This window comes from Chiloscyllium plagiosum, unplaced genomic scaffold, assembly GCF_037043375.1.
Source record: "Chiloscyllium plagiosum isolate Xiang-an unplaced genomic scaffold, Cpla_swu_hap1 HiC_scaffold_3, whole genome shotgun sequence".
Lineage (NCBI taxonomy): Eukaryota > Metazoa > Chordata > Chondrichthyes > Orectolobiformes > Hemiscylliidae > Chiloscyllium > Chiloscyllium plagiosum.
The window spans coordinates 36,614,882-36,631,136 of NW_028270141.1; the positions used below are offsets into that span (position 1 = coordinate 36,614,882).

The following is a 16,255-nucleotide window of genomic DNA, read 5'->3' on the forward strand; positions in this document are numbered from 1 at the left end:
GTCATCTTTTCCTTGTATCAGTCTACATGTCTGGGTCAGTTCTCTAACCGTCACCTTGGTGGTGCAGCCACTGGACTCATTCATCCTGGTTTGGGTGGAGGTGAAACAGTGATTACTGAAATTGCTGTGTGGTCAGTGTTGTAAAAGATGCTGCAAGCTGGCATCTCATTTTGGTAGGATCTTCAACGGGTATATTGACCTCCACCTACTCGTGATAGTTGTCTGTGGGCCTTACTAGTATTAAAGGTGGAAAATTTAACCATTAATTGGTCTGTGGTTAGAAGAGATGCATAGAGTTATAGACTCTTAGAGGTATATAGCATGGAAACAGACCATTTTGTCCAAATTGTCCATGCCAACCAGATATTCTCACCTAATCTAGTTCCATTTGCCAGAGATGGCCCATATCTCTCTCAACCCTTCCTTTTAAATGCTGTAATTGTACCAGCCATCACCACTTCCTCTGGCAGCTCATTCCATACAGGCACCAACCTCTGTGTGAAAACGTTGCCCCTTAGGCCCCTTTTATATCTTTCCCCTCCCACCCTGAACCGATGCCCTCTAGTTCTGGACTCCCCCACCTCAGGGAAACGACCTTGTCTGTTTATCCTATCGATGCCCCTCATGATTTTATAAACTCTATAAGGTCAGCCCTCAGCCTCTGATGCTCCAGGGAAAACAGTCCCAGCATATTCAGCCTCTCCTTATAGCTCAAATCCCCCAGCCCTGGCAACATCCTTGTAAATCCTGTACCCTTTCAAGTTTCACAACTTCCTTTTGATAGGAAGGAGACCAGAATTGCACACAATATTCCAAAAGTGGCGTAATGAACGTACTGTGCAGCCACAACATGACCTCCCAACTCCTATACTCAATGCCCTGACCAATAAAAGGAAGCATACCAAACACCACCTTCACTATCCTATCTACCTGAAATTCTACTTTCAACAGACTATGAAACTGCATACCAAGGTCTCTTTGTTTAACAACACTCCCCAGGACATTATCTTTAAGTGTATAAGTCCTGCTGTGATTTGCTTTTTCAAAATGCAGCACCTCACATGTATCTAAATTAAACTCCATCTGCCACTCCTCAGCCCATTGGCCCAACTGATCAAGATCCCATTATAATCTGAGGTAACCTACTTCACTGTCCACGAAATTTCCAATTTTGGTGTTGTCTGCAAACTTACGAACTATACCTCCTCTGTTCACATCCAAATCATTTATACAAATGATGAAAAGCAGTGGACGCAGCACCGATCCTTGTGGCACTCTACTGGTCACAGGCCTCCAGTCTGAAAAGCAACCCTCCACTGCCACCCTCTGTCTTCTACCTTTGAGCCAGTTCTGTATCCAAATTACTGGTTCTCCATGTATTCCATGAGATCTAACCTTGCTAACCAGTCTCCCATGAGGAACCTTCTCAAATGCCTTACTGAAGTCAATATACAGCACATCTACTGCTCTGCCCTCATCAATCCTCTTTGTTACTATTTCAAAAAAACTCAATCAAGTTTGTGAAACATGACCTCCCACGCACAAAACCATGCTGATTATCCCTAATCAGACCTTGCCTTTCCAAATACACGTAAATCCTATCCCTCAGGATTCTCTCCAAAAACTTGCACAACATAGATGTCTGGCTCACCGGTCTATACTTCCCTGGCTTTTCCTTACCACCTTGCCTAAATAGTGGTACCACGTTAGCCAACCTCCAGTCTTCCAGCACCTCACTGTGACTATCGGTGATATAAATAGCTCAGCAAGGGGCTCAGCAATCGCTTCCCTAGCTTCCCACAGAGTTTTAGGGTACTGGGGATTTATTCACTTTGATGCGTTTCAAGACATCCAGCACCACCTCGTCTGTCATATGGACCTTTTTCAAGATGTCACCATCTTTTTCTTTGCATTCTTCTATCTCCCATGTCCTTCTCCACACTAAACACTAGAGCAAAACACTCGTTTAGTATCTTCCACTATCTTCTGTGGCTCCACACATACGCTGCCTTGCTGATCTTTGATGGTGCCTTATTCTCTCCCTAGTTATCCTTTTGGTCCTTAATGTATTTATAGAATCCCTTTGGATTCTTCTTAATCCTATTTGCCAAAGCTATCTCATGTCCCCTTTTTGCCCACTGGATCTCCCTCTTAAGTATATTCTTACTGCCTTTATACCCTTCTAAGGGTTCACTTGATTTATCCTGCCTATACTTTTCATAGGCTTCCTTTTTCTTAACCAAAAACTCAATTTCTCTATTCAATCATCATTCCCTGCACCTACCAGCCTTTCCTTTCACTGTAACAGGAATATACAGTCTCTGGACTCTCGTTCTCATTTCTGAAGGCTTCCCATTTTCCAGCCATACCTTTACCTGCAAACATCTGTCCCCAGTCAGCTTTTGCAAGTTCTTGCCTTATACCGTAAAAATTGGACTTTCTCCAATTTAGAACTTCAACTTTTAGATCTGGTCTATCTTTTTCCATCACTATTTTAAATCTAATAGAATTATGGTCGCTGGCCCCAAGGTGCTCCCCCACTGAAACCTACCATGCCTTCTTTCCCAAGAGTAGGTCAAGTTTTGCACCATCTCTTGTAGGTGCATCCACATACTGAATTAGAAAATTTTCTTGTATATACATAACAAATTCCTCTCTGTCTAAACCTTTAACACTACGACAGTCCCAGTCTATGTTTGGAAAGTTAAAATCCCCTATCATAAGCACCCTATTATTCTTACAGAGAACTCAGATCTCCTTACAAATTTGTTTCTCAATTTCCCTCTGACTATTAGGGAGTCTATAATACAATCCCAATGAGATGATCATCCCTTTCTTATTTCTCAGTTCCACCCAAATAACTTCCCTGGATGTATTCTCAGGAATATCCTCCCTAAGTACAACAGTAATACCCTTTTGATCCCTTATCAAAAACACCACTCCTTCTCCTGTCTTGTCCCCTTTCTGTCCTTCGTATCGTATTTGTATCCTGAAACATTAAGCTGCCAGTACTGTCCATCGCTGAGTCACATTTGTGTAATTGTTGTGGTATCCCAGTCCCATGTTCCTAACCATGCCCCAAGTTCTTCTGCCTTTGCTGTTAGGCCTCTTACCTTGTTGTAAATACAGTTTAATTTATGAGTCCTACCTTGTTCTCTGCTTTGTTCCTTCCTGCACTGACTGTTTGCCTCACTCCCTTTCCCAAGTGTACCAGTCACAGATTTATCTTTTTCCTCACTATTCCCCCCCACTTCCCTAGTTTAAATCCTCCTGAGCAGCTCGAGCAAATCTCCCTGCCAGTATATTAGTCCTCTTCCAATTCAGGTGCAATCCATCCTTCTTGTTCAGGTCACTTCTACCCCAGAAGAGATTCTAATGATCCAAAAATGTGAACCCTTCTCCCCTACACCAGCTCCCAGCCATGCATTCATCTGCTCTATCCTCCTAGTCCTAACCTCATTAGCTCGCAGCACCAGAAGTAATCCAGTTATTACTACCCTTGAGGACCTCCTTTTTAAATTCCTGCCTATCTTTCTATATTCTCCCTTCAGAATCTCATCCTTTTCCCTTCCTTTGTCATTGGTTCCAATGTGTACAATGACCTCCTGCTGGTCCTCTCCCCTTTAAGAATGTTCTGCACCTTCTTTGAGATATCCTTGATCCTGGCACCAGGCATGCAACACACATTCTGATTTTTTGCTGCTGGCCACAGAAACATCTCTCTGTGCCTCTGAATAAAGAGTTCCCTATCACAATTAATCACTTGGATCCCGACACACCCCTCATTACATTAAAGTCTGTCTCGATACTAGAAATGTGGCTGTTCATGCTATATACCCCTGAGACTCCATCACCCCTTGCATTTTCCTAAACAGCATACTCGTTTAAGATGGGATAGCCACAGAAGACTCCTGCACTACCTACCTACCCTTCCTACCTTTCCTGGAGTTAACTCACCTACCTGACTGTATCTGGGGCTTTTCTCTCTTCCTATAACTGCCATCCATCATATCCCCCAGCTCTTGTAACTTCCTCATTGCCTGTAACTCTTGCTCCAACCGATCCTTGCGATCAGATAGGATTCACAACCAAACACATTTACTGCAGACATAATTATCAGTAACATCGAAATTCTTCCCTAAACTCCCACATCTTATAGGAAGAGCATATCACTTTATTAAAGACCATCTTTGCTCCTTCACAATCTACAGACCCAGAAAATAACACTGTCTTTTTGCCCTAGAAAACAGTGCTCCAGGATAACTTAGTACTTGTGATTTATATTTTTAAAAATTTAATCAAGAGACTGATTTCCATAAAACATATAATCAAGAAAGAACCCACACTATTCAGTACTACAGACTTATAGCAAGCTTACACATTAAAAGCTATGCACTTACCTGTTCCTGTGCTGGTTCTTCCAAGGTCAGCTGTGAATTTCGTGTTTGTTAATTTTTGGTGTCTGGTATCCAGGGATACATGAACCCAAACAGCAAAGACAGTAATTGTGCAGATTCACTGTTGTGTCAGTTAGCAGGTTTCTTCTCTCTGTCCCTCCTGACCATGTGCTTGCTTTCTTTGTCTGCCTCTCTCCCTTTTTAAAGTACCATTGTTATGACTTTTTTCTCTCCAAAGTTCCAAAACAATGTGACACCATATAAAACAGTAATATCTGCTCCTGGAATTTGAGGAAATCACCTCCAACACTTCAAAAATGGAGCAGCTCTTACAGCCGCAACATTTTCCTGTCCTCCACCTTAGATTATCCAGAATCAACTTGAGTGAAAAAAAGTAGTAATAAGATAACAGGTTATATTAGCCTAAGGCTGGTTTAAAACATTTCCACTGCATAAAATATATGGTTATTTCCTAAGAGGTAGTAACTCTGTCTATGCTACATGGCTTTGATTGTGAAACTGACTACCAGTTAACAACAAACGATAACAACTGACTAACTTCTCTTCGAGATTATAATTTATATATCAGTGGGCAGAGTTATTCCAAAACTTGAGTTAATCTTTTCAGATTGTCTGCCTTATATGAATGGTAAGGCCTTTAACTCCTGCTGGGAGTCCCTTGTCTCATCCTTCCAGTGAGCATTTGGTCTTTTCTGCTGCCTCTACTCAATCTCCAGTGATGCTGCTATTGCCCATGTGACTAGGAGTAAATGGTGTCTGTGGCAACATTTCAGAATTTCACAATTACTTTTGGATGTCCAGCACCCCTCTTTGCTGATTTAAAAGCCTTCTTGCAGCTCCTCCAACAATGTGATACAGAATCAGAGAGAGCCAAAAGCACTTCATCTGCGAGTTGGAGAATGATGCCTTCAAATAGACTTAGTGGTAAGGTCTTTGATGCTGCAGAGCACAGGGTTTAGCTATGTACATAATGGACAGAGCATTAACAGGAGCGGCAAGGTCTAGTATGGCAGATTAGGATTGTCAGATTAGTATTAGGCTATTACAGATGTCATGGTCTCACTGTTCAGCACATTCATTGTGTACTGTAATGATTAATTTTGTTAACGTTTGTTGTCTTACTAGCTGGGGGAATCAGTCTGTTGTGTCAAGGGACTAGCAATCCAGATACTTAAGTAAATATCCTGGGAATGAGAGTTCATTTGCCACCATGTCAGCTGGAAGTTAAATTAAACCACTGTGCCACTGTGGGCGGCACGGTGGCACAGTGGTTAGCACTGCTGCCTCGCAGCGCCAGAGACCCGGGTTCAATTCCCGCCTCAGGCGACTGACTGTGTGGAGTTTGCACGTTCTCCCCGTGTCTGCGTGGGTTTCCTCCGGGTGCTCCGGTTTCCTCCCACAGTCCAAAGATGTGCAGGTCAGGTGAATTGGCCATGCTAAATTGCCCGTAGTGTTACGTAAGGGGTAAATGTAGGGGTATGGGTGGGTTGCGCTTCGGCGGGGCGGTGTGGACTTGTTGGGCCGAAGGGCCTGTTTCCACACTGTAAGTAATGTAATCTAATCTAATCTAATGACAATCTAGAATATAAACCTAGGCTCAGTAATGTGAAACTACCATCAATTGTAGTAAAATTCATCAATCTGGTTAACATAAATCCTTTAGGGAAGGAAATCTGCAATCTTTACCTGGATTTTATGACTCTGGATTCCAATATGATTCAATCTTCACTACTGTGTCTTAAATGACCTGACCAGTTAGTTAGTTCAGGGGCAATTAGGGATTGGGAACAAACATTGGCCTTGCCAACAACGTTCTCATCTCATGAAAGAATAAAGAAAATGTATTCAAGGGACGGCTAGATACAGCACTTAAGGCGATTGGGAGAAAGCAGGATTAGGCTATTGAGTTGGATGATCAGCTATGATTGTGATGGATGGTGGAGTAGGCTCAAAGGGCTGAATGGTCTCCTCCTGCTCCTATCTTCTGTGTTAGAAACACCCTAAACATGAGTGAAAATTTCCAGGGCTCATGATGGGTGATCATCAAACATAATTGATATTGGGGGCAGTCGATCAGAAGCTTGGCCAAAGAGCTGATTCAAAGGATCTGCTTTAACGACAATGAGAGTCAAGGGAATGAATTCAGAGCTTGGAGACTGGGCAGTTGAAAACATGGCCGTCAATAGAGGAATAAAATTGGGCACATGTGTGAGGACAGGATTGGAGAAGCACAAAGATCCAGGAGGGTTGGAGGGCTAGCAATCCTACGGAAATTGTGCGAGTGATGAAGGGATTTCAAAACAAGGATGAGAATTTTAATTTTGAGGCATTGTTGGTCCATGAGCCAATATAGTTCAGTGAACTGAGTGAAAAGGACTGGCTGCCAATCCAGGTCCCATATCATAATGACGAGGCTGGACAATCAACCAATTTTTTATCCATGCCCCATGTGAATCATTAGACTCGATAAAAGAGGGGGAAAGTGTAAACAGAATGAAAAACTGACCTATCTCTGCTATTTGTCTGGAAAATAAGAACTCAAAACAATGGCCACTATAATCTACGGCTCTGTGCCTCCATCTATTTGTAGCTGTGCTAACTGTATAAATAGAAAGCCTGTCTACACATCCATTATCAGTTCAGCTGTCTGAAAGTTCTGTTGAAGAAGTTTCACAGTGCTGTGAATTCCAGCATGTAAATGACGTTTTAAAGATAACACATTGATGTAGCCGAACACCAACTATCTTGGAAGCACAGTGGAGCAAACAAGCAGGAGGCAGAAACTTCCACTAGTAAGACATTTTTAATTCGCTGCTGGTAAGAAAATAAAAATGGGCTTACGTTAGTCATGTTCTATTTGTAAGATTGGGTTGGTTGGAAGTGCAGCTGTTGTTAAATTTAAAAAAGCTTTCCTTTGAGTAACAGAGCAGTGTCCTAATGGGTATCATTCATCTGTAGCCTGTGCCCTTGAAGATTCACAGCTTTTTCTTTTTAGGCTCTTTGTTTGGATTGATATCATCTTAAAAGGGTAAGCCTGAATTATTGGAAGTTACTAGACGTTTTTAATAAAAATGTTATGTTTGGGAAACAGTTTTAATAACTTCATAGCTCAACTATCTTCCAATGTGGGTGGTTAATGGAGTTGGTTCTCATTGCTTTTTACACAAAGCTACATTTAACACAAATTGTTCTTCTCATGTGGGACAGATGATCTGTCCAATGCCATAGCATTTGATGTGTCTGAGGGTTGGCAGTGACGGAGAAAAATAATTCTACACTTAAAAATGATAAAATGATTAAGATATTTGATCTATTCTAGGAGGGGCTGAAAATCATGAAATGTTGCAGAATTCTTTTTGTTTCTCTGGAGTACTGTGTGCTGTTCTGGTCACCTCATTACAGGAAGAATGTGATAGCACAACAGGAGACACAGAAGAAGTTCACCAGGATGTTACCTGGGACGAAGAAATTAAGCTTTAAGGAGAGACTAGATAGGCTTGGATTGTTTTTTTTTTTGAGCAGAGAAGACTGAGAGGGAACATTAATTGAGGAGAATAAGATTGAAGGGCATGGACAAGGTGAGTAAGGAGCAGCTGTTCCCCTTGGTTGAGGGGTCACTCACAAGAGGGCATAGTTTTAGAGTAAGGGACAGGAAATTCAGAGGAGATTTGGGAAAAATGTGTTTTCACTCAGCAGGTGGTGGGAATCTGCAATGCATCGCTTGGGAAGGTAGTGGAAGCTGGAAATCTTACAACCCTTAAAAAGAATTTGGAAAAACACTTCGAGTATCATAAAATTCAAGGATAAGGGACAAGTGGAGAAATTGGGATGAGTGCACCTTTCATAGTACACCAGGTTATAGTCCAATAGGTTTAATTGGAAGCACACTAGCTTTCGGAGTGATACTCTTTCATCAGGTGATGGTGGAGAGCTCAATCCTAACACAGAATTTATAGCAAAAATTTACAGTGTGATGTAACTGAAATTATACATTGAAAAATTGATTGTCTGTTAAGCCTTTCATCTGTTAGAATACAGTGATCGTTTTACTTCTTTCATGTGTAAATCACAAAACCTTTTTTTAAAAAAGTTGCATTCTCGGGCTAGCTGTTAACAATGGTGATGGCTAGACAATATGTTGAAGGTATTGGCCCCCTGTGTTCTCTGTCTATGCCATGATGTTTAAATTGATTCTAATCTAAAAAGTGAGATAACTGAGTTTTACATAAATTCATGCAGCTTTTGAGCTGAGTTCTACATGAATGCATGCAGTTTTTGAGCAAAGTACAATGTAACCCTGCAAGTACAAATTCACCCCACAAAATATATGTATGCATGTGGGTCTTTGTCTGTGTGTGTGTGTGTGTGTCTGTCTGTCTGTCTGTCTGTCTGTCTGGGTTGGGGGTTGAGAGTGTGAGAAAGTGTATGTGTGTAGTGAGTACAGAGCCTCTTAAGTCTGTGAGGGGGTGCATGTGAGAGTGTGGGTGTCTGTGTGTGCGTCTGTGTGTATGTGTGTGCAGGAGTGCCTGTGTGTGAGTGAGAGTTTGTGTGTGTATAGTGCAATGGTGGTCACCTGTAATGTGACATGAACCCAAGGTCCCGGTTGAGGCCCTCCCTATGGGTACCGAACTTAGCTATCAGCCTCTGCTCGGCCACTTTTCTCTGCTGCCTGTCCCGAAGTCCACCTCGGAGGATGGTCACCCGAAGGTCCGAGGCTGAATATCCTGGATCACTGATGTGTTCCCAACTGGGAGGGAACCTTCCTGTCTGTTGATTGTTGTGCGGATGAATGGGCACCGCACAACAATCAACAGCCAGGAGGGTTCCCTCCCAGTGGGGGAACACTTCAGTGGTCCAGGACATTCAGCCTCGGACCTTCGGGTGACCATCCTCCGAGGTGGACTTCGGGACAGGCAGCAGAGAAAAGTGGCCAAGCAGGGGCTGATAGCTAAGTTCGGTATCCATAGGGAGGGCCTCAACCGGGACCTTGGGTTCATTTTACATTACAGGTGACCACCATTGCACTGTGCACACACACAGATACTCCTGCACACTCACACTCACTCGCTCGCTCACTCACTCATTCACAGGCACTCCTACACACACATACACACAGACGCGCACACAGACACCCACACACACCCTCACAGACACACACACTCCCACACTCTCACATGCACCCCCTCACAGACTTAAGACACTCTGCACTCACTACACACACAAACACTTTCTCACACTCACAACCCCCAACCCGGACAGACATACACACACACAGATAGACAAAGACCCACATGCACGCATATATTTTGTGGGGTGAATTTGTACTTGCAGGGTTACATTGTACTTTGCTCAAAAACTGCATGCATTCATGTAGAACTCAGCTCAAAAATTGCATGAATTTATGTAAAACTCCGTTATCTCACTTTTTAGATTAGAATCAATCTAAACATCATGGCATAGACAGAGAACACAGGGGGCCAATACCTTCAACATATTGCCTAGCTATCACCATTGTTAACAGCTAACCCGAGAATGCAACTTTTTAAAAAAAAAAGTTCTGTGATTTACACATGAAAGAAGTAAAACTATCACTGTATTCTAACAGATGAAAGGCTTAACAGACAATCAATTTTTGAATATATAATTTTGCTATAAATTCTGTGTGTTAGGATTGAGCCCTCCACTATCACCTGATTAAGGAGCGTCGCTCCGAAAGCTAATGTGCTTCCAATTAAACCTGTTGGACTATAACCTGGTGTTGTGTGATTTTTAACTTTGTACACCCCAGTCCAACCCCGGCATCTCCAAACCTTTCATAGTAGTTGTTGTGCAGACTTGATAGGCTGAAGAGCTTTTTCTGTGCTGTATGAATTTATGAATCAATGAATCTCTGAAGCTGCTCACTATAGTAATCAACAGTGAGGGAAACTGCTGACACATTTTGTATTTTCTTTCAAAGTCAATATTTTTAAAGCTCCTGTTTTTGTTTCAAATCTTCAGCATTCGCAAATCTTTGTTTTATTATGTTTAAAGCTACTGATGAATTATGCTGGTGAATTTCTGCCTTCACACAGGTCAGATTTAGGGAGTTGTAGCAGTGGAGTGCCTGGACATTTGTACTAGGATTTGTCACCCCGTGTTTCCACCTTTTTGAGAGCACAATTATGTCAGTGGATTCCTCCTCACCTGCCACCCCCACTCAGCGTGAATTGTGGGACTAATATTAGGGGAAGGCAATTTATTCAGAGTTCTTCTTTGTAAACTTGGATAGTAAACGAGTGCAGGAAGCAAGCATATTCATTGCAGGATTGCATGATGGTGACATAGAAAATCATATCCCGACAATGCAGAAAGAGGCCATTCAGCCCCTTGAGTCTGTACCAACCCTCTGAAGAGCATCCTACCAAAATCCACTGCCCCCACCCTATCCCCATAACCCCACATTTAGCTAATGGCTAATCCACCACGCCTCCACATCTCTGAACTCTGTGCGGCAATTTAGCATTGCTGATCCACTTAACCTCCAGTTCTCTTTGCATTGTGGGAGGAAACTGGAGAACTCAGCAGAAATCCATTCAGACACAAGGACAACATGCAAACTCCACAAACAGCCACCCAAAGTTGAATCAAACCCTGGTCCCTAAGAGGCAGCAGTGCTAACCACTGTGCCACCCTCGAGATTAAAGCAAATGGCAACTGATCTGCAAGGAATTAATTGTTGTTAGTGTATGGGATTTCCAGTAAGGGAGTGGCATTCCCTCAACTGAGGAACTTGTATCACCATTGGCTAGCCCAATCAGTGTCTCCTATTACAGGCTCCACATGTATCCATTCCACTGAGCAGGAACCTCCAGGATTGGTATTGGTTTGGTGTCCACCCTTACTATGGACTAACCAAGGCGCTGAGACTTGGAAATGTGAAAGATTGGATCCTTTAATATGTTAAAAATGACATCATTCGTCCTAGAATTCTTTTCTGAACAAAAATTTATTGATAGTGAAACAAGTTGTTGGATTTTCCCCCTAATTTCAAGCAAAGCTAGGGAAGCACTCACTGCTTGATAAGTGATGAATCTATCCTGTTAAGGAACAAAACAAAATTCAGCAAATCTACACATTTAAGTCATCATCTTAATAAAAGATTTTAGGTGGGATCTATTGCCAGGATCTAAATGCTGGGTAGAGAAGCTCCTTCCTCGGATCTACTAATTGGAAGGTGAACACGTCTGGAATGCTTTCATCAAGAAACAGCTAATGGGTTTAATCACCTGTTAAGTGTGGACTTTATATGTTGAAAAGGTGCAAAGCCTGATACAGCAAAATAATCCTAGTTTTCTGAGGCAAAGAGAAAGGTTGAGCCAGACATGGCTGCAAAGCAACAGAATGTGAATGTGAGAATGCTAGCAATAACAGCAGAGAAATAGCTAACATTTAACCATGAAAAGTTTAATACATTGTCCTACACTTCACATTATATGAATTCTATTTATAACCATTTTGTTATCATATTTGAGGAATTGTCTGTATTCATTGACCTTGTACACAACCATGGCTTGATGCTTGGATACAAAATCAGAAGTAGCCTAGAAACTCCATTATGTAATTATTAGGTTTAATCTTCCAGAGGTCCATTTCAAGATCCCTAGACAACTATTGGCTGTTTAAAAGTATACCAAATATTTGAATAAATGCACCAATTTTCACCTTCATTTGGGGTGCGTTAATATATGTTATGAGCTGATTCTTGACATAGTCCAACATACAAAAAAAATTCAACTGTTTACAATTTGCACTGTGGCTATAGTGAGTGCTAATACATTCTATTTAAGTTACTTTATTGACGTGCTCTCAGCATTATTTTTAGAGAAGTGTTTGTAAAGTTCCATAGTGATTATTCTTGCTCACCCTCACTTTCTCTAACCCCTGGTCCCACCCCCACACTCCCATTCTACAGACACCAAGTTGTATCAAATGCCTTTGAATCATTTGAGAATAGCTTCTCAATGCTAAGTTTAGAATGAGATAGCTGAATAAAATATTTTACTGTCCTCCCTGAATCTTTGACATTTGAATATTGCATTTTAAGAATAGTTGTTAAACACTTGTAATGCTTTTTAATTACTTTCATAGTCAAAGAGCTGTTAAATATTTTGTTGGACCTTTAAGAGATTCTGCAGAGCAGATTTGCATACATAAGGTTGAAATTTGACTGGTTATAGTGTACCAGTTTTCATGATGTGAAGCTACCAGTGTTATTATGTAGAGATGATTTTAAAGTTGAATGTAAGTGCTATGGTTTCAGGCCCTGGTGACATTCATCTGAAGATGTTAATGTAAATGGAGGCTGTACAATGCAAGCTATTTAAAGTCTGATTAGGGGCTGGGATTATTCCCATGCATTAAAGATATACCTATCCAAAGCTGATATCTAAAATGTTCAATTAATGACATTGAATCAAGACTTTTGTCTTTCGATACTTTTCCAAATATGCCCATCTCACTGGCCCTAATTTTCTAAAATAAACAAGCTGGCCATTGTTCCAAAATACAGTCCAACACACTTATGTGCAGGCACGTATAAGTGGAGGGACAGGGGCCAGAAAGATAATACTTTTCTCTAGTTTCTCCCACCCAGGCCTTCTCTAAGCTCACTTTGTCCAAATTCACTTTCCTGCAGCGTTACTCTGATTAAACTACTGACCATCAAACCTCCCTCCTGGACTGCCATATAACTGATATTATTGATTGCTTTCTCACTTCGAGCACTGTCTCTCTGTTCAAGTTCAAATCAACCCATCACCCATTATTCATCAAAAACCAACCGTTGATTCTTTCTGTTCTTGCAAGCTACCAGCTCATCTCCTCTTACCTCTCCAGAATCCTTGAATACGCTATCATCTTCTAATCTATACTCATTGTTTCTCAGAACTGCATATTTGATTCCCTTCAATCCGGTTCTGACACCCTTCCCTCCCTCAATTGTCCTGAAATCAATTTTACTAAAGTCAGAGAACATCCTACATGATATCAGGTATTTCAAAATTACTTCATTGAGAATACGGCACTTTGGAAAGTTCAGGTTGCACTCCAGAGATTATTTCACAACAATCTCAACTGATAATTTATTGTTCACAGGCTGCTACACTGTTGTAGGTACCATCTTTTGGATGAGATGTTAAACATACGATGTCTGTTCTCTCACGCGAATCCAGTTGTAAAATTATGTAGATTCTAGACTCCTTCAAGCAATGTACCTTTAAAACAATGTATAATGCTCCTGTATGAAGGTCCTTGCTTTCAGTCACTCCATGCTCAGTGAAATTGAGTCATTTGTATAGTCTGTTCAATGTTATGTGTAATGTAACACTAATTGTTTTGGTTCAGTGCTTATTGACTATGTATAAGTCTGACCTATCATAACTGTGCAAAAGTTGGCGTTGTTCATAAACTTCAAGACATCTGTTTCAACAAGAACCCAAGCTCTGTGATATATGTTATGTGAGTTAATATAAAAGGAAGCAGTCATACCATATTATGAAGGCAATGGTGTTTGATCCAAAGTGCTACATCAGACATGGGAGATCCCTAGCCACTATTTCAAAGAGGAGGGGAAGTAGCCCTGGTGACTTGGCCAAAATTTATCCCTCAATTTAAAAAAAGAGCTTGGGTTATCTAGTCATTATAATGTTGTAGTTTATTTGAGCTTGCTGTCTACAAATTAGCTGAGCCAACTCCTAAATTATAATAGTGACCATTCAAAAATACTGTTTTGTTAAAAAGCTGTTCAACATGTACTGAGGTTGCAAAACTTCTAAATCAATTTAAGTCTTTTTCTTTCTTAACTGATACTTTTTCAGTTGGTCATGCATAAAATGTCCCTTCCAAATGTATGCTGACTATTTCTACGTTTGGTTTGTAGATGTTTTTCTAATCCAGACCAGGGATTTCACATTTTCTAATGTTCGACAATTTATAAATTATGTCTCCACTTTCTGTCTTAAATGTCTCAAATTCTTATATTTCTTATCATAATTTCATATCAGTTCTACTGAGGCAAAGTATTTATTAAATACTTCTGCCTCTTCATCGCCATTACCTGTGAATTTATCTTGTATTTTGATTGCATATAAATAATATGCGGCTATAAATTAATATTTAGAAAGTTGAAATTGGCAACAAAGTATAAGATTGATTTTTCTTCTTGATGCACTTGCTGCTGTCTAAATGATATCTAGCATTTGTTTGTTGGAAGTCGTTATTAAAGAACTGCAATAAAAATTTATTTTACTTCAACTGAAGAGAGCTAGGAGAAAATTGCTTTTCACTCTTTATCGTGCTGTTACTTTGATATAGTGGTGACACTGTTTTCTTCACCACATTTGTCTAATTTTGCACACCTACGCCGTAACTTTTTTGTGCTTTTAGTTGGCAACAAAACCTCTAATTAGAATTGTCTCACTTAATACTTCTCTTCTAAACTTTAAGGTTTCCTCAACCTGTCTTTTTGATTGTGATGTCTGGAACCTCCTGTGTTCCTCTCACTCTCCCCGCTCCCACCTCTAACTAACTCTAGTCCACCTTATTTTTGTTGGAGTCTGACACTGAAATATGAATTATAGACATTGTATCGACACAAGTCATTGCAGTTAACAAGTCATTTTGGTAGCTCCGATTTCCTTCCAATGAGGGAAGAATCTAGCTAACAAGAAGCATACCAACTCCCATCTTCCAGTTCATCTGCTCAGTGATGAGGTCAAGTTTCAACATTTAGATGCCTGGACCATGTAGTTTCTCTTTGGAGGCTGTTACTTCTGTTTCTGTTGCCATGTTTGATTTAATAGGACAATGAATCTCATTCTTGTATCAACTTTGAAATGAATGAGGTACTTTTTGCAAGGTTTGTGAAGGTTTGTGTTTGCTCGCTGAGCTGTAGGTTTGATATCCAGACGTTTCATTACCTGGCGAGGTAACATCATCAATGGCGACCTCCAAGTGAAGCGAAGCTGTTGTCTCCTGCTTTCTATTTATACCTTTCTCCTGGATGGGGTTCCTGGTGTTTGTGGTGATGTCATTTCCTGTTCATTTTCTGAGGGGTTGATAGATGGCATCTAGATCTATGTGTTTGTTTATGGAGTTGTGGTTGGAGTGCCAGGCCTCTAGGAATTCTCTGGCATGTCTTTGCTTAGCCTGTCCCAAGATAGATGTGTTGTCCCTGTCAAAATGGTGGTTTTTTTCATCTGTGTGAAGGGCTACGAAGGAGAGAGGGTTGTGGCTTTTTTTTTGTGGCTAGCTGTTGACCAGCTAGCCACAAAAAGACATGACTGTTGCAACCCATGTAGTATTGGGATACCCACAGTGTTCAAAAAAATTAATAATGGCCAAAAAGAAGATTAGGTACCTTGGAGAAATTAATTCAAATCTAACCATCTATCTTTGATGCTCAGTGACATTATACTTGCTGAATCTCCTACTATTAACATCCTGCAGTTTACAATTGACCAGAAAATGAACTAGGTTGGCTCTGTAAATAATGTGTCTACTATAGCAGGGTCAGAAGCTAGGAATTTTACGGTGAGTAACTTATGTTCTATTTCTTATCCTATGCGCCATCTACAAGGCACAATGTCAGTAATGTTCTGAACTTCATTCCAGGTTTCTGAAACAGCAACAGTGGAAAAAAACAGTGATATAATACAAATCAGGATAATGTATAAATTAGAAAGCAATTTGCAGGTGATTCTGCTCCCATGCATCTACTAGCCTGGTCCTTCCAGGTGGTAGACCTTCAGGTTTAGTAGGGGCTGGTGATAGAGTCTCAGGTGAGCTACTGCAGTGGT

The 16,255-nt window shown here is 40.9% G+C and overlaps 1 protein-coding gene across 10 annotated transcripts in view; it reads left to right on the plus strand.

Annotated features, from left to right (window-relative positions):
• Positions 1-16,255, plus strand: part of mlip (muscular LMNA-interacting protein) — a 174,375-nt gene that overhangs the window by 20,786 nt on the left and 137,334 nt on the right. For 5 of the 10 annotated variants that reach the window (XR_015752738.1, XM_087978420.1, XM_087978422.1 and 2 more), the window contains exon 1: positions 7,973-7,996. The exons of 1 other annotated variant lie outside the window; for it this stretch is intronic. Coding sequence is in view for 4 of the 9 variants with exons in the window: in XM_087978420.1 (XP_087834546.1) it covers positions 7,988-7,996 (9 nt within the window). In the remaining 5 variants the exon portion in view is untranslated. Of the gene's footprint in view, positions 1-7,117; positions 7,236-7,356; positions 7,447-7,972; positions 7,997-16,255 lie in introns of those variants that run through there. 4 more of the 10 variants (XM_043679408.2, XM_043679424.2, XM_087978421.1 and 1 more) reach the window with 4 other exon arrangements.